This window comes from Lolium perenne, chromosome 3, assembly GCF_019359855.2.
Source record: "Lolium perenne isolate Kyuss_39 chromosome 3, Kyuss_2.0, whole genome shotgun sequence".
Classification (NCBI taxonomy): domain Eukaryota; kingdom Viridiplantae; phylum Streptophyta; class Magnoliopsida; order Poales; family Poaceae; genus Lolium; species Lolium perenne.
Genome location: NC_067246.2, coordinates 240,027,864 through 240,046,616, shown reverse-complemented (window position 1 = coordinate 240,046,616; position 18,753 = coordinate 240,027,864). Strand labels below are relative to the sequence as shown.

General features: G+C 47.7%; 2 protein-coding genes across 2 annotated transcripts; both read left to right on the top strand.

Moving 5' to 3' along the window:
- The first annotated feature begins 3,275 nt into the window (after nucleotides 1-3,275).
- LOC127343864 (probable sugar phosphate/phosphate translocator At1g06470) lies at nucleotides 3,276-8,700 on the top strand. Its single transcript, XM_051370060.2, has 12 exons — nucleotides 3,276-3,968; nucleotides 4,078-4,250; nucleotides 4,893-4,978; nucleotides 5,065-5,114; nucleotides 5,637-5,704; nucleotides 6,065-6,165; nucleotides 6,304-6,316; nucleotides 6,576-6,760; nucleotides 7,051-7,137; nucleotides 7,229-7,323; nucleotides 7,782-7,919; nucleotides 8,007-8,700. Exons 1-11 carry the CDS (start codon nucleotides 3,544-3,546, stop codon nucleotides 7,903-7,905), a joined length of 1,407 nt encoding a protein of 468 aa, XP_051226020.1. The 5' UTR covers nucleotides 3,276-3,543; the 3' UTR covers nucleotides 7,906-7,919; nucleotides 8,007-8,700.
- A 188-nt stretch (nucleotides 8,701-8,888) lies between these two features.
- On the top strand, nucleotides 8,889-14,078 carry LOC139838122 (uncharacterized). Its single transcript, XM_071827477.1, has 4 exons — nucleotides 8,889-9,960; nucleotides 11,014-12,696; nucleotides 12,913-13,067; nucleotides 13,827-14,078. Exons 1-4 carry the CDS (start codon nucleotides 8,889-8,891, stop codon nucleotides 14,076-14,078), a joined length of 3,162 nt encoding a protein of 1,053 aa, XP_071683578.1.
- The last annotated feature ends 4,675 nt before the right edge of the window (nucleotides 14,079-18,753 follow it).

The window sequence follows — 18,753 nt, the reverse complement described above, 5'->3', positions numbered from 1 at the left end:
CTATGAACTAGCACTACACATGCAAATCCTAGCTAGGTATGCCCTACCACTACAAGATCTAACCATAGCCAACCAAGCTGGCAGTGTGGTAACTTATAGTCATCAGTGGAGGTGAAGGATAACTCGACGAAGAAGAGGAAGTAGCCTTTGTCATTGTCTTCCAGAGTTTGATGCGCCACTCACCTGCCCTTGAATCGGGGGGCGCGGGTGGAGGGTAGAAATAGGGAAGGGTATTTGGCGGGATGTGACGGAATCCTTCTCGCACTCCTTTTCCCTTTTCGTCGCAGCCCGCACAGGCTTTAGTCATCTCCATGGTCGGCCATGCTCATGCAGGAAAATATGTCTTTTTGCATTGGGAGGTGGCTCGAGGAGAATAGCCGATTTGGTAGTTCCTCCCTGGTCTGGCCCAATGGTGCTTTAAGAATCCCGCTGGATACAACACAAAGGCCTACCGAGCAATCAATCCACCCATTGTCTCCTTCGTTAATTCACTAATGGGGCTGGATATCATGGGAGGTACATTCCTTGTAGAGTAAAATACATGGAGGATACTTGAACTTGTTGGGGGGGGGGGGGGTTCAGTCTGGTCATCGTACACATAGAATACCAAATTACGGTCACTGAAGACGCGTTGTGTGCTCGTAGATGGTCGTCGGCGCTGGTCGGACGTTGTATCCATGCACGTGGCAGTAGTGGACCCCTCATGTCATCTATAGTAGGTTCCTGCTCTGAAATAATCTTTGCAAAATCCCCCCAAATAACGCCGGCAGGTGCTCGGTCTCCGCGTCGTGGCACGCCTTGTGGAGCTGCAACCCCTCCCTGTCTTCTTCTCCATCGCTGGCGTGCTGGCCCTGCTCTACCTCCTCCCCTCGCGCGGCCACCCCAGTTTCTTCGGTGTGCCTCCGATCTCCTAGCGCGTGTCCGTCCTACTCTTCCTCACGCATCCGCCACATGGATGCACACGACGGAGGCCGCCCTGCCCCTCCCCCAATAGTTGTGGCACAAGACAAACATATGTTGCGCTGCTCGTCGGGCTGGTGCAGAGGCTTGCCCTCCTTGTTTGCAGCGTGGAGGCCAACAAGCGTGTCGTCGATGGCGAGCATCTCTGTCGTGATGAGGAGAGGCGACGACAGGCGTGCTTTGGTGGTTCGCATTGAAAGATTCCATGGGGAGTCGCGCACCGTCAAGACGAAAATTATGCAGAACATGCCGGATATCTATGAAGACGAGGAGTTTTCCCATAGCGTCGCCACGATGAAAGCATCTCGCAGCCACATCGGAGGGCTTCGGCGTCGGGGAGGGGATCGGCACAGGACAAACGGAGCTCCACCACGCGCCGGGAACGCCTCCCCAAGCTCGACCCACGAGGATGGGGCGCTGTTCCATGGTGGCCGCCCCGTGTAGGCGGCGCGCCCTAGCCAAGACGATGCGACCATACTGGTGGCTTGATTAGGGAGAAGATGACTTCCACTTTTTTTCAAGACATTTTTATTTCTTATTAATGGTCAGAGCTAACCGGGTGAGCTTTGAACGTTGACCCCACCGGGGGAATTCGTTGTTGCCTTCCTCCGCATCGAGCGTCGTCCGATCGGGGCGATCGCGCGGATAAAAGCTAGCCACGTCGACCTCTCCCTTCACCTTATCTCTTCATGCGCAGCTGTCCCGCACACCACGTGCACAGCTCATCTCCTCCCACCTCAATCGCTCCCAATCGAGAGGATAAGACACAATTTCGTCCCCACACCACGCCGCAGATACTCTCAGCCACCATAGCTTGAGCTCGTCTGTGCTAGGCGCCTCTCCCTGCCTCATCGCCCCGCCGCCGGCCTGGAGCTCGCCGTGCCGCTGGCCTCGAGCACGTCCGGCGAGACCTCTCTGTCTCCTACCTCCGGCGAGAACCGGTGCTTCCAGGCGGCGCCTCTCGCACTACGAACCGGCAAACGCCGCCAACGCCCCTGCGGAGGTGCTCGCCCGGACCTCGTCGCTACTAGCTGCCAGGGCGGTGCTACGAACCGACGGCTTTGGGAGAGAGGCAGCCGGCGTTCTTTGCGGCTGACGGCGCCGGTGGTTCTCCGGCCGGCGCGCGGCGTTGCACGGCGGCGCCGGCGGTGCTCCGACGGGCGCGCGGCGTTGCTACCTGCGGCGCGTAGCGGTGCTACGTCCGGCGCGCGTCGTTGCTACGAGGCGCCCGGCGATGCTACCGTCTATCAGTGGTGGTGCTGCCAGCGGCGCCCAACGTTGCTCCGACCGGCGGCCGGCGTTGCTGCGAGCGGCGCTCGACGGTGCTACAAAGGAATGGCGGCGGTGCTATCATCTATCAGCAGCGGCGCGGCCAGCGATTTTGCAAGATGCTGCAAGCGGTTGTCAGCAATGTGATTGCCGAGGGTCCTAGGTGCTGGCAGAGGGAGCCCGAGATGCTGCAAGTGTTCCGGTGGTCTTCTCCGGCGATGATTGGGGCGAAGCTACCTTGGTGCAGGACAACTGCTACCATGGTGGATGGCCACTGCTACCTCGTTGGACAACAAATGCTGCGGCCGCGCGAGTCGTCTGCTGCAAGGGGGCGTGGAGGCCGACCTCGCCGAACCCTCGCCGGAGCTGGACGCCGGTCAGGGGCCAAGCTGGGCCGCCCATGGTGACGGGGTCGTCATCCTCGTGCACGCGTACAGAGAAGACGGGGGTGAAGGCTTGCATTTTTTGGGGAGACTGGTGGAGTTTCCGTGTGTGGACTATTCGTGAGTGGTCCCAGGACACGTGTCGGACGTAGGAGGCGTGGGATCGGGGCTTCCGATCCCCCGGGGGACGCTTAGCACCACCCTTTAAAGGGTTGCTAGTAAATTTTGGGGCTGATTTGCTAAAAAAATCTGACATTGTGTACTGGCAAGTGGGTCTAGGCGTGCCGTATCACCAAATACAGGTAGCTTCGGATGCAATGATGGTCTATGAGCACACAACCTCTTCCGTGATCATAATTTGGTACTTCCTCCGTTTCATAAAGATTGCCTGAAATTTATCCAAATTTAGATGTATCGAGACACTAAATAGTATATAGATATATTTAAATTTAATAAATTTTATGCAACCTTTGTGGAAGAGGAACCCCACCGACAAGTTGGGTACCCCATGTATTTCACTCTTCCTCGTATCTACCCGTCCGAGATTTTCTAACCAATACCGGCCATTTACACCCTCGCGGCGGCACAAATCTCCAAGCAAAAAATAGAGAGAACGTTTTGTCATTTCTCAGCAACCAAACCCCCGGATAGAAGAATTTTAATGTAGAGGGGAAAGGGGGAGAGAGAGAAAAAAACATGGTCCTCCTCTGCCGCAAGCAAAACTAGCGGTACCAGCCGACGGAGGAAGCTGGAAGCCAACCGCGCAGGAAGTCGTCGTCACCACGAGGTGCTGGATTTTGACTTGCTACCGAAATCCAGCAAGCTAGCCGCAAAGTGCAAACCCCCCCTTCGCCGCGGCCGCGCCACGCCGCCGATGAGATCCACGCCGCCCAGATCCAAGCCCTTCTAGAACCGGCGACAGCCAGCGCCCATGGGGGACTGCGTCGTGGAGAACGGCCACGCCCACCCGAAGGAAGCGGACGCGGCCGTCGAGCCCGCGGAGGCCGCCCGCGAGCCGCAGGAGGTGGGTGGCGGGCAGCGGAAGCAAGGCGGGATACGCAGGGAGCCGTCCTTCTCGCGGTGGTGCAAGGACCCCTCCGCAGCGTCCAATGCCCCCGCCCCCGCCGCCGCTTCGCCAGCCTCCGCGGCGAGCGACGATGAGTCGGAGGAGTTCGAGCTGCTGCTCCTGCCATCCGCGGCCGCCGCTGGCCCGGGCGGTGCCGGCCACCACTTGCCGATGGATATCGAGGCGGGCGTGGCGGCGGGATCTGACGAGCTCCCGCTCTCGCCGTGGCTGATCGCGAAGGTTATATTCCTGATAGCGAGCTGGTACACGCTGAGTACCTGCTTGACGCTGTGAGTAACGCGTTTTTCTCGTTATTTGGGCGCCGATGCTTAGGGGAGCTGGGGCACGCGTTTGATGCTAATGCTAATGTTCTCTGCGTGCTCTTGTGCGTGTGGTCAGGTACAACAAGGAGATGCTTGGGAAGCACATGTGGAAGTTCCCTGCACCGTTCCTCATGAACACGGTGCATTTCACGATGCAGGCCGTGGCGTCCAGGGTGATCCTCTGGTTCCAGCACCGGGGCCTCGAGGAAGAGCGCAATGCAATGTCATGGAGAGATTACTTTCTGCGAGGTGGCTACTGTGTTTTTTCAAAGCTATATGTTACTTGATAGTAGTAGTTTTTTTTCCCTTACATTCAGTCAGCACAAGTTCCATGGACATTGCATAGCTTGGTTCTTACAATTATAGCAACTTTGTGTATTCTGGATTTGTGTGGGATAGACAGATAGACTACTAGTGCTAAATAGCTGGCCTTTGTCAAATGTGGTAAGCTGTCATAAAAGAAAGGTATGTGCAAGTTTGACCTTAGGTGCAAAGCACTAAACATTGATGTATATAAGTTTTTTTCAACGACTTGCTAAATTAGGTTATCTTAAGATATCAACTTAAGGGTAAAGGTTGAAGTGAAATTCAACTGTTGTGTTGCATGGGAATCGAAGCTGCAACAGAGCCACATAGTCTCAGAATAGAGTTGAAGCTCTACCCTCATGCTGACTATACGTTATTGACGTTCAGTTAAGTTGGACCATGACCTATAATATTTCTTACTGGATAATAGTGTTTCTATGTAACCAATGAAGGTAGGATGGACTAGATTTTTGTTCTACTTACAAGTATGTCAGAATACTTATTTTCGTTCTTAGTGTGTTTATCATTCTCAAAACTCAACTGTTTATATAGTGATGTATAATAATTTGAATATTTCTGCTGCAGTTGTCCCAACAGCTTTGGCTACTGCTCTTGATATTAATTTGAGCAACATTGCACTTGTTTTCATTTCCGTGACATTTGCTACAATGGTACATTCCATTCCATGTGAGTTATTATTTTCTGTGGTTCTTACTTAAAGTTTGGACTTCTAATTTATTGCTTTCAATTGTTGCAGTGTAAATCTGCTGCTCCAATTTTCATTCTTCTCTTTGCTTTTCTATTCAGGTAAGCTCAGTTGCTGGTTCCTTTTCAGTACTGCATGCCTTTTTGTCTTCCGGTTGAGCAACTTTGCGAGTTTTTTAAGTAGCGAGATGTAAATGTTAGAACTGCTGGGACAAGCATTTCGTATTATCTTGCTTAACAATATTTTCTCACAGTATTTGCCTCATAACATTCTATTAGCCTTTTCATGTTCTTATGCCAATCATAGTGTCGTCTGTTATACCCCATATCATTTCGTGGTATCATGCTTCGATAAAAAGAGACTTGAGGGATTGGAATGTACCTAAAGTCTTGGCTCTTGATAGGACTGCACGGAGATCAGCGATCCATGTGCGGGAACCTTAGTTACTCGCTTTTTCTTTCTTTCTTTCTCCTTGCTTTGGTTTTTTTTTTCTGTTGGGTTTCATATCTAGCCTACCCCAACTTGCTTGGGAAAAAGGCTTTGGTGTTGTTGCTGTGCTGCTTCTCTTATGCCCCATATCATTATTATGTTATAAACTGAAGATTACTATTTATGTTCTGAAGGCTAGAGAAGCCGAGCTTTAACATTATTGGAATCATGCTAATTGTTTCCTTCGGAGTTCTACTGACAGGTAATGCATACATCAACAACTTCTACTAATGTATTCAAAGTTATATGCTTCTGTGCTTTCCCAGAGAGGGCTCAGAAAGTGAACTTCCAACTAGTATTTTACTTAATTAGGTGTTTTTTCGACCAAATGCAAAAGATTTTTTGCATTTCATATCATTGGAAAGGTATAGTTTGTTACTATCCTCCTAGGGAAAAGATTACATGGCAAAGAATAGAAATCAGTGGACATCCCAAGTCTGCTTAATATGTGTTTGACTAATTCGTGGGCTTACTGCTGCATCTTAACTTACTGTCACATTGTCTGAATTTGTCTTATGATTATCTTAACTGTGGACTGTGGTAACAATGTTCTTTCTTGTAGTTGCTAGAGAGACAGAATTTAATCTTTGGGGATTTATATTTATTATGCTTGCTGCTGTTATGTCTGGTTTCCGCTGGTGCATGACACAGATTCTCCTCCAGGTTTGTTACCATACTCTACTTTCTGTTTATATACTCTCTCTAGTACTCAGTGTTGGTGATTGGACATGGTATGCCCTATTAATTCTGATTAAGCTTTTATCTACTCCTTCCTTCATGGGTCTGCTAAATCTGCTGAAGAAAGAGGAATATGGTATGCATCTGTCTTAGCATTTTCTCCTCTGAGATTAGCTTTATAATTTTCAGGCACACAATATTTGATTAGCCACATGGTTTATGTTTCAAATATGATTTACAGAGTAGGAAAGCGAAGTTATTATTTGATTGTGAACTAAAAGTTGCGCATTGTCTTCATTATGAATATCAAAATGATATGTTGAGTGTGATTTGTTCAATGAACTAATATGTAATGAAACATTCTTTACAATATCGTTTTTAATTGTGTTACGCAGGATTAAAGAATCCCTTTACCTTAATGAGTTATGTTACCCCGGTGATGGCAGTAACAACTGCAATTCTCTCCATTGCGATGGATCCATGGCATGACTTCAGGGCAAGTCATTTCTTTGATAGCTCGGCTCACATACTAAAAAGCAGCTTATTGATGCTTCTAGGTGGTTCTTTGGCCTTCTTCATGGTATGAAGCGCTACTTCTTCATGTGAACTAGAATATTTACTTCACACATTTTACGTTACATTTTCTCATGCACCTAGGATGCCTGCAAGTCCTTAAATTTAAGGCAATCAATGAAAATCCATTTTGGTTCCTATCTTGCTATTTCATTTTGCCATACACCTAGAATACTTGCAGTGAGTCCTTTTCCAGTCAATCAAGTGTTGCTTTGTTCTTAAGACGTGCTTATCTCTTGCTGTAACTTTTGTATCTGGTTGTATATGGAAGATAATATCATAATTTGTTCTTTGAAGGTTTTGACAGAATATGTTCTGGTTTCTGTAACAAGTGCTGTAACAGTGACCATAGCTGGGATTGTTAAGGAAGCTGTCACAATTTTGGTATTCATCTAACATGCTATAGTTATGTTCTATAAATTCAATTATGTTCATGCTTATGAGTGTGACTTGCAATGGCAAAAAAATCGGGCAGGTTGCTGTGCTTTTCTTCAATGATCCATTCACCTGGTTGAAGGGACTTGGGCTGGCAACAATAATATTTGGTGTCAGTCTGTTCAATCTGTACAAGTGAGTTGAAATTCAATTTTCGTAGGCTCAATTTTCTAGCAGGAGGCCTAGGTTCAATATTTTTTACAGTTCCTAGTTATCTTATTACTTGTTCATATTTCACAAATCACGAAATTGACTTCAAATTTCTCACAATGTTGATAACTTAAAGTCAGCTTCACATGCCAAATTTATTTGGGGAGTCAATTGTTGAAGAGGCGATAACCTTGTTTTATTGCATAAGTCTATCAATCTATATTTCACACAGAAAACTGTGACAAGACTGATCATAAAGAAATTATAAGAAAAGACTGATCAAATTAGTTAGACTCTATAAACTTAGTACTCTCTCCATTTCAAATTAATTGACTCAACTTTGTGTTTGGAAATGAGGGAGTACAAATATCTGTTCAGTTTCTAATGTGTTTGTGTGTTAGTTGAACGATATGTTCTTACTATTGATCTTGTGATATATGAAGGTATCATAGGTTCAAGAAAGGTCATCACAGTAAACATGTTGACCCTAATTTCCAGCCATCAAATGGTGCCTCGAAATATGTTATTCTTGATGATGATACGGAAGATCATGATGATATAGGCTGATCTAAATATGAAAGGTAGATGATTAGAATTACATTTTTTTATTGTTTGCTATCAGTTTGACACTTGCATTCATTATGTTTTTTCCTTTTTCTGGAGAGCAGAAATTTCATGGAGTGATGTATCCTGTGCATGAGGCTGCTACCGTGATCTTGGTTTCAGAGACACACCACTTCTTGCTTGTGTGTTCTTCCACGGCTTTGTGGAGCTGTGCATGAGCATAATCATGTGATGGATCATATTGCTGATTGAGAAGACACACTGATACAGGTAGCAGCAGAAAGATTTTGTCACTCAGAAACAGAATGGTGCATATCAGGTATATGATGTCCACACCAAGAGCTGTGCAGAAACTGTATATTACAGTATAAATGAAGAATATTTTGCAACCCGTTAGAAACACACATTAACTGGAAGTGGGAAGAGCTCAATTTTGGTCCCAAGTTCTGAGTCTTCCATGGAATAGTTTGCCCTGCGAAATATATGCAGTTTCCCGCTTTACTGTTTTTAGCTCATTGAATACATGAGGAAGTGTATATTAGACGCGAAAATTCAGTGTCCTTCTATGTTGAGCTAGCCGAGACTTGTTTGTTTTTAAATCCCTCTTTTCCTCTACCATGTCCTTCTATGTTGAGCTTGTTAGAGATAGGACTAGTTTCAGGTTCCCGTATACCTCTGTACTTCTAGTCCTACACGATATTGTAAACCGTTTCCCTGTAAACGTCGGATGCCTTCTGGCCCGATCCTTCTGATATATATACGAGAGAAACCCTCGAGCAATTGTATCGAGCGGAACTATTCTGAGATTTGTCATGGTATCAGAGCCACCTCTTCCATAGACGAAAATCCCTAGAACCAATCTATCAAACAGATCCAAGCGAGCAGTCATGGCGTCTTCGTCCTCAACCTCTGCCTCGATAAATCTTGGATCGTCCCCGTCGGAAAAACTGACGCGAAACAATTATCCAATGTGGCGAGCGCAGGTTATGCCTGCCATCCGCGGCGCCAGGCTCACAGGTCTCCTTGATGGCACCATGATCGCGCCGTCCCAAACAATGACCGTGGCCAATCCAGAGAAGGAGAAAGAGTCGCTTGTTGTCTCAAATCCGCAGTACGAAACCTGGCTAGAGAAGGATCAACAGGTGCTCAGCTACCTTCTAAATTCTCTTTCCAAAGAAGTTTTGATGCATGTTCTTCGGCTTGAACACACTGCTGAAGTCTGGAAGGCGATAGAAGTTATGTTCGCCTCACAGAGTCAATCGAAGGTCACAAATCTTCGAATTGCACTTGCCAACACAAAGAAACTGAATTCTTCAATCCCGATGTACTTCGCCAAGATGCAAGGATTCGCAGACGAGTTGGCTGCTGCTGGAAAGCCTTTACCTGACGATGAGCTTGTGTCATTTATCCTTGCTGGACTCGGAAATCACTATGATTCTATTGTTGCTGCTCTTGGCGTGATCAAAAATTCATTGACCGTCGCCGAGCTTTACTCCCAGATTCAGTCATATGATGAACGGCAAGAGATGCTTGCCTCATCCACACACGGAGGTTTTGAAACTTCTGCTAATGCCGCTGCGAGAACTAGAAACCGTGGTGGTGGTGGCTATGGTGGTGGCTACCGCCCGCGCAACAACAATAGCCGTGATGAACGACGCTATGATGACAGACAAGATGACCATCGCTATGATAACCGGCGCTATGATGATAGACGCGAAGATCGGCGTCAAGATGACCGTCCTCGCAACTACCGTGGCGGTGGCCGAGGAGGACGTGCACCAGCAGGAGGCAGTGGTCGTGGACGTGGTCGACGCCGCTCTACCCCTTGGGTTGATGTCACCTGCCAGATTTGTAATCGAGAAGGGCATCCAGCCAAAGATTGTTGGTACAGGTTTCAGGATGCTGATGATACTTCTGATGAGGCATATGCATATGGTATTGACACCAATTGGTACTCGGATACTGGAGCTACACACCATATCACGGGCGAGCTGAACAATCTTTCAGTTCGAGATGCTTACAATGGCCGTGACAAGGTGAACGCCGCTAATGGGCAAGGTATGGATATTTGTCATATTGGTCATTCAATAATTCATAACCCCTTAAAATCGTTCAAACTTCGCAATATTTGACATGTCCCCAATGCTTCAAAAAATCTTCTATCCGTTCATCGCTTTGCCCTTGACAACCATGTTTTTCTCGAGTTTCACCCTTACTTCTTTTTGATCAAGGATCAGGTAACGAGAAAGATTCTGCATAGAGGAAGGTGTGTTGGTGGCCTATATCCTCTAATTTCATCATTGGCTACTTCACTCAAGAAGCAAGCCTTCCTTGCAACCAAGCCTTCGCAAACCAAGTGGCATAGTCGTCTCGGTCATCCTTCTTTTAGAGTAGTTATGAAAATTATTAGCAAGAATAAACTTCCCTTTATTAGAGATTCCAGTCCAGAGTCTATTTGTGATCCTTGTCAACAAGCTAAGAGTCACCAGCTTCCATATCCAGTATCCACTAGTGTATCCACTTTCCCTCTTCAGATTATTTTTTCTGATGTTTGGGGTCCTGCACCAACTTCTGTTGGGCGTCATAGTTATTATGTAAGCTTTATTGATGATTATAGTAAGTTTACATGGATCTATCTTCTCAAGAAAAAGTCCGATGTGTTTTCTGCTTTCACTAATTTTCAAAGGCTTGTCGAGCGCAAGTTAAACAGAAAAATTCTTACAGTACAATCTGACTGGGGAGGAGAATATGTAAAACTAAATTCTTTCTTCCAAACACAAGGGATTGCTCATCATGTCTCTTGTCCTCATGCGCATCAGCAAAACGGTGATGCCGAAAGAAAACACCGTCACATTGTTGAAGTTGGTCTCTCACTTCTTGCACATGCATCTATGCCTTTAAAATTCTGGGATGAAGCTTTTCTTACAGCCACATACCTCATCAATATGCTACCTAGCAAAGTTACTGATAATGACACACCCATCCATCGCCTTCTAGGCACTAAACCAAACTACTCCTCACTTCGTGTTTTTGGATGTGCTTGTTGGCCTAATCTTCGCCCATACAATAAGCGAAAACTTGCTTTCCGTTCCAAGCGTTGCGTGTTTCTAGGTTATAGTCCTATGCACAAAGGGGTCAAATGTCTCGACATATCCTCGGGGCGTGTCTATGTGTCTCGAGATGTCGTTTTTGACGAGGCTGTTTTTCCTTTCAAAGATCTTCATCCGAATGCTGGCGCTCTACTCCAGAACGAAATTCTTTTGCTAAATCAGTCTCTTTGCAATACTGAACAAGGGGGTGAATTTATTGATGATTCAATATTGACTAATCCTGCTAATTCCACTTGTACTGAGTTTCTTCCACAGCAAACAGGGGGTCGATTGCAAATCGGTGAGACTTTTAATGAAAATAGAGGTCATACAGCAGCAGAAGAAATCAGAGACACAGAAAGCGAGGATGATTTCCTGATTGAATCTGCTTCGGGGTCGTCATCAGCATCAGCTTCGGACACAGAAAACTCGCCTGGATCATCTGGCGGAAACGCGTCGACGCCAGTGTCCTCTGCGTCCGCACCTGACAGAGATGTGATAGGTAGAGGAAATTTGTCCTCAGCTTCGCGATCTTCTGTGGCTAGGGAGAGACATGCACGTGAGTTGAGTGAATCATCAGCACCAACACAACACAATGGATCTCCTGCTCATGGTCGACAGGGTGACAGTGCTGGGACACGGTCAGTTTCATTGGATAGTGCACAGACCAGCAGTAATGATGGAGTTTCAGGTTCCTCCGTGCAGCAAAATACAAGACGATCTGATTCGCGTAAAGGCCCAGTAACACGAGCATCCCGTGGTATTGTCCAACCTAAGGAATATAAAGATGGTACAGTAAGATGGATACTAACATGCGTTGCTGATGAACCACTAAACGTGCAAGATGCTTTATCTAAAACACAGTGGAAGGAAGCTATGGATGAAGAGTACAATGCTCTTATAGATAATAAAACTTGGCATTTAGTTCCTGAGAGACGTGGTGCAAATATCATAGACTGTCGATGGGTTTATAGAATCAAGAAAAGAGCTGATGGTTCTGTTGATAGATATAAAGCAAGATTGGTAGCTAAAGGATTTAAGCAACGTTACGGTATAGACTATGAAGACACTTTTAGTCCAGTTGTTAAAATTGCAACTGTTCGACTTGTATTGTCTATAGCGGTTTCTAGGGGATGGAGCTTGAGGCAGTTGGATGTCAAGAACGCGTTTTTGCATGGCGTTCTGGAAGAGGAGGTCTATATGAGACAACCGCCAGGATATGAAGACAAAAATAAACCACATCATGTATGCAGGCTTGACAAGGCGTTATATGGCTTAAAACAGGCTCCTCGGGCATGGTACTCTCGTTTGAGTTCTCAGTTGACAAGCCTTGGTTTTGTAGCTTCAAAGTCTGATGCTTCACTATTTATCTACCACAAGTCAAATGTTACAATATACATGTTGATCTATGTTGATGATATCATAGTTGTTAGCTCCTCTGAAGATGCAACGAGTGCTTTGCTTAAGGATCTTAGCAAGGAGTTTGCTTTAAAGGATCTTGGTGAGCTTCACTTCTTCTTGGGTATTGAGGTTAAGAAGGTGAATGATGGACTTGTCTTAAATCAAGCAAAATATGCCAGAGAGGTTCTTGCTCGTGTGGGCATGCAAAATTGTAGAGGCTCCCCGACTCCAATGTCATCTTCTGACAAGATTACAGCACATGAAGGAGAATTGCTAGGACCTGAAGATAGTACCAAATACAGAAGTATGGTTGGTGCTTTGCAGTACTTGACACTCACAAGACCTGATATTTCCTATGCAGTTAATAAAGTGTGTCAATATTTGCATGCTCCCACTACAATACATTGGACAGCTGCTAAGAGAATCTTGAGATATATTCGACACACTCCAAATGTTGGACTAACCTTTATGAGGTCCAAGTCTATTTTGGTAAGTGCTTTTTCAGATGCTGATTGGACAGGTTGTTTGGATGATCGTAGATCAACTGGAGGTTTCGCAGTGTTCTTTGGACCTAATCTCATTTCTTGGAGTGCGAAGAAGCAAGCTACTGTTTCTCGGTCGAGCACAGAAGCTGAATATAAGTCTGTTGCCAATGCAACAGCTGAAGTGATTTGGGTACAATCCTTACTTAAGGAGCTTGGAGTTCACACTACTCGACCACCATGTCTCTGGTGTGATAATTTGGGAGCAACATACTTATCAGCAAATCCGGTATTTCATGCAAGAGCGAAGCACATTGAAATTGATTTTCATTTTGTGAGAGAAAGAGTTCTCAACAAGAAGTTGGAAATTCGTTTTGTTCCTTCAAGGGATCAAGTTGCTGATGGATTTACGAAGCCGTTACCAAGCCGTCAGTTTGAGGAGTTTAAACATAATCTCAACTTGCAAAGTTGTGATTAAGGGAGGCTGTTAGAGATAGGACTAGTTTCAGGTTCCCGTATACCTCTGTACTTCTAGTCCTACACGATATTGTAAACCGTTTCCCTGTAAACGTCGGATGCCTTCTGGCCCGATCCTTCTGATATATATACGAGAGAAACCCTCGAGCAATTGTATCGAGCGGAACTATTCTGAGATTTGTCAGAGCTAGCCGAGACTTGTTTGTTTTTAAATCCCTCTTTTCCTCTAACATGTCAACCATTTAAACTCATGTGCAGTAAGTTAGAGCTTTTGGCCAGTGTGATCATAATGTTTTTGTGATGCTCGTTTGCACTAGTGCATTCAACTTCGAGATATAACAGTCAGATTAAATTGCATATTGGAAGGTGTTTTGAGAACGTTTTTACCATAGTGACATTGGCCTTGGAAAGTTCAGAGGTTTTACAACCACATCGTTGAAGTGGCAGATTATCTAGTTGATAGCGATAATTGGAGAGAATAATTGGGCCGCTACCTTCCAAGCGGATCACGCCGCCGGCCGTTCTAGCCGACTTCCTCGCCAAAGCTAAGGTGGGAGTGGGCGATCGAGGCATCAGTCCGAGGGCTGAGATCGCGGTGACGGAGTTAGCTGCTGCTGAGACGGTGGCGGCGGCCAGGGTTCATTCCTCGCTGGAGTCGAAGACGGTGGCGGCGGTGAGGCCACGGTTCGAATCCTGGATGGTGGGATCGGTGGCTCCTGGACCGTAGGAGCGGTGGGCCTGCTTCGGCCGGGCGCTCATGGGCCTGCAGAGTGGGTCACGCCGTCTATGTCGACTAGCGAGGGCATGCGATCATACGATCGTGCCTCCCTCGTACCAGAGTCAATCACGCTGCCGCTACGAGCCCTCTTCCTACGCTCGCCAATCGCTCCGTCGTCCCTCCGTTCAGCCGCCACGCCATCGCACCGTCGCCTGCTTCTTCAAGGAGTCTGATGCTGCCACGGTCGTTTGCACAAGTTGTAGCCCGGGGCCTCTCGGTGCCCGCGATGGTCGGGCCGCAGCTGCCGCCGGTGCCACCGGGTACGTCGATGCAAGCACCAGGGACGTCAGCGACGGGGGTGAACCGATCGGCTGCTGCGCCGGGAGCCAGCAATGCCCCATATCTGGGACCCCCGGGGTTCCAAGGGTGGCCGGCGGGCACTCCCATGCCGCCACCGGTAGCAGCCCTGCCAATGCCGCCTCAACCGGGGTTCCGTCCGCCGACGCGTATGCCGGCTCCTCAGGTCCAGTTCATGCAACCGCAACCACCGTACCAGCACTACCAGGGCCAAGCTTTTCATTACCCTCAGCCAGGTCAGCAGCCCTTGGGGCAACCACCTCTACAGCAGGCGGCGCAACAACAACCGCCGCCACAACCAGGGCAACTGAAGAAGAGGAGGAAGAAGAAGAATGATGCGGCTGTGGGAGCAGCGCCACCACCTACCTTGGGACAGCCAGCACCGGCTATGGTGCAACCGGCGCCGGTTCCACTGGGGCTGTCGGCTGTGATGCCTCCTGTCGAGCCTGCGCCGTTACCTTCACAAGCACCTCAGGGTGTACCCGTCCCGGCTGCACCCGCTGCGAAACAGAAGAAGGTAGGGCGCTGCTGGAAATGCGCCGTTAATACTCATGCTACCAAGGATTGCAAGGTGCTACACTACTGTTTAGTTTGTGATTCTGGGGCACATCCGACCATTCGGTGCCCAATTCTGAAGTTACCGAAGCCCACCAGCTTTTTTGTTGGATGTGGGAATGATGCCACACTGGACCTCCAGCTCCCGGACTCGGTGTATAAGCCTCAGTTGATCCCTTGGTTCAGGTGTCAGGAGAGGGGATGGTTTCAGCGGTGGATATTCAGAGCCTTATGGCACGCATGTGTCCTGGTAATCCAGCTTGGAAGTGGGAGGCGGTGGCTCATGGTGCTAATGCTTTTTTATTGGGATCCCTACGGCCGAGGACTTGGCGAGGATTGATGTGATGCAGATGAGTGTGCCCGAGATAAATGCACAGGCGCTAGTTACCTTATGGGCACATCAGGATGTCGCCCCGGAGTTTGTTTGGAGCCGGTTTGGGTGCATGTCGATGGTGTACCTGACTCGGTGCATCACTTTTTGGGTCTTTAGGCTATGGGTTCTCTTGTTGGTAACACTATGGATGTAGACTTATGTTCTCTTCGGAGCCAGGGGATTGTTCGAGTTCTTGTGGCCATGAGAGACTTGGCAGCTTCAGAGAAACATAAGGACGACGACAACCACCCTGCTTGGAGGTGGTAGCTCTGTTGCATCTCAGTGGTTACAGGTTTCGGTTTCGGCGAGAGGTAGTTGGATATAGGCCAGATCCTCGTTTTCGTCCTTTCTTCTGGAAGGACAATGATGATGATTCCCATGGCTTTGAGGATGAGAGGCTCGATGATTCGGCGACAGATGTTGCACCGGGGACAACTAACATGGAGGTAGATGGCCATCCTCCTGCACAGTCTTTTGGAGCCGCTGCGGCGCCGGTTACTCAGGTGGCGTTGACCCCGTTTAACCATTCGTCGATGACAGACAGAGGGAGGGAGATTGTGCCTCGGGCTAGGACTATGTCACCTCACCTAGTAGCATCTCCCCCAGCTACTTCGAGAGCTTCTTCACCGTCGTGGGTCCGGACCTTTATGCAAGGTCGTACTCGTCTTGTTTCTTCAGACTCTTCGCTCTCTACGCCGCCAAGGACGCCGCAGGTTGCACCGACTCAGTCTTCTACTTCAGCACAGACGGAGCTGACGCAGGGTCTACAAGCGCAGCCGGAGGTGACGCCTTCAGCACCGCCGACGTTCACGGAGGTTCAAAGGTCGGGGCAGTAGCTGCCGGCGTCGACGTCGCGTTGCAGCTGCAGCTGCCCACGTGCGAAGACGAGGTTGGCACGGAGAAGCCAACCACGGTGGTGCCGCCTCCACAGGCGGAGGGCCACGTGCCGCCCCGTCACTGCAAGGAGCTGCCAGCCGGGCTGCTCTCCAGCGGCGCAGCCTACTTTGGCGCGCGCTGGAGCTAGACCGGGGGGCCAGCCTGGCTTACCTAGGGCGGGCGGAGGCTGCTCCACGTCGATGCCGACGCCCTCCTCGCCTACGGGAGCTTCTTCACCTAGACCCAGTCTGCTGCAGGGGGGCTTCACCGCCATATACCCCTACATCGGAGGTCTCCACGCACGCCTCGACGACGTCTTCACCGCGTTCGAGCTCTCCCTCACCGGTTGACACCTTGCAGCAGCCTCCTTCTGCTTGCCCCCCACCAGTCATTCAGCCGACGGTGAGGAGGAGCGGGAGATATGCTCTTGCCGAGGATGGAGCGGGAGTCACTGGTGAGGATGTGATGCAGCGAGCTATGCGACGCAAAGCGGAGAAGAACCTCGACACGGCAGGTATGAAACAACCGGTTAATTCGTTTACAACTTTTTAGATGCCCGTATTTCTTCGAATTTGAGTAGTTTAGGTGTATCAATAGGTAGTCGTTCTGAGGAGATTGCGGTTTCAGCTAATGTGTTGAGACGGATGGAACATGACCGTTTAACAGTTGTTCCTAAAGTTTCTACTGGCCTTGAAACCCCCACACTAGATGATGATGAAGATGATGACATCCTAGATGGCAGCTTCTCTCAGCTATAGTTGAGAATATTGCAGAAGTTGATTTGGAACACTCAGGCCTTAGTTCATTGAATGATCTAAAGGCGTCTGCATGTGGTTCTCGATCTTCAGCTGAGAAGAAATCTCGTAGATATGGCAAGGGAAATAAATCTAAAAATGTTTCACGATGAATGACATGTTTCGGAATAGCAGAGGTCTTGGTGATTTGGCTAAGCATTCTCACATTGCCGCTTGCTGTAAAGATTTAGATTTAGATTTCATTGCTATATCGGAGACTGGTAGGCAAAATTTCTCACTAAGTTTTTTCGACCGATTATCAGGCGGGATTAACTTTCAGTGGTTTTCTCGCCCGCCTTGTGGTAGATCGGGAGGCATATTACTTGGCATCCGCATAGACACTATGACTATCTTAGCTAGTTCTGATGGCGAGTATCATATTAAACTCGACATTCAGAATAAAGCTGATGGTTCATTTGGAGTCTGGTCGCCGTGTATGGTGCTGTCCAAGATGCTTTTAAGGCTGACTTTTTACGAGAGTTAGTAAATCTTGCAAAACATAATCCCCATCCCATTTTGATCGGAGGGGATTTTAATTTGCTCAGATTCCTCACGAGAAAAGTAAAGGCCATTTTGATGGACACTGGCCTTTTTTGTTTAATGCTGTCATTAATAGTTTAGACTTAAGAGAGGTGTTCATGTCCGGTCGACAATTTACTTGGGCCAACAGCTTGCTTGAACCCACGTACGAAAAGCTAGATCGCATGTTGATGGATACCGATTGGGAAGGCAAATACCCTATGGTGTTGGTCCGTGCACTAGAACGTATTGAAAAAAATTCTGACCATGCTCCTATCCTTCTAACCACAGGAAATCCCCGACCTATTTGTAAACGGTCGTTCAAGTTTGAACTTGGCTGGCAACATTGAGAGGGGTTCCATGAAATGGTTAAGACGGTTTGGGAGAGACCAGTCTCGGGTAGCTCCCCAATTACGAGATGGAATAATAATATGCGGGCTATACGCAAACAACTCTCTAGTTGGGCTGCCCATATGACTGGGATTCTTTAAAAAGAAAAGTCTCACTTATCAGTTGTGATTGATGAGCTAGAGGCTTCGGCGGAGGTTAGACCGCTATCTCCGCAAGAGATTGAACTCAAGAATCAATCCAATGCGCATATAGGGAGTCTTCTTCGCGAAGATGAGCTTAAATGGTATCAACGTTCTAAAGCCAAATTTCATGGCGTCGCCAATGGGAGACATCGGAAAAACGTATTCATTCTCTGGTACAAGATGAAGTGTTGATTGAAGGCCATGAACAACTCAAATCTTACATTACGAATTATTATAAAGGTCTGTTTGGTCCTCCGGAGGAAAGCGGATTTTCTTTAAACGAGGACTTAACGGATGATATACCCCAACTATCTATGGAAGAAAATGTGTTTCTGACTGCACCTTATTCAGAGGAAGAGGTTCAGAAGACAATTTTCCAAATGGAATGTAATAAAGCACCGGGTCCAGATGGTTTTCCAGCTGAGTTTTACCAAACTTTTTGGGATACTATTAAACCGGACCTTCTATCTCTGTTCAGTGCTCTACACATGGGTCAACTAGAACTATTTCGTCTAAATTTTGGTGGAGTAATTTTGTTACCGAAAGTTAATGAGGCAGAAAGGTTTCAACAATATAGACCTATCTGCCTTTTAAACGTAAGTTTCAAGATTTTCACGATAGTGGCCACCATTAGACTTAATACGATCGCAGATCATGTTGTCCGTCCATCATAGACC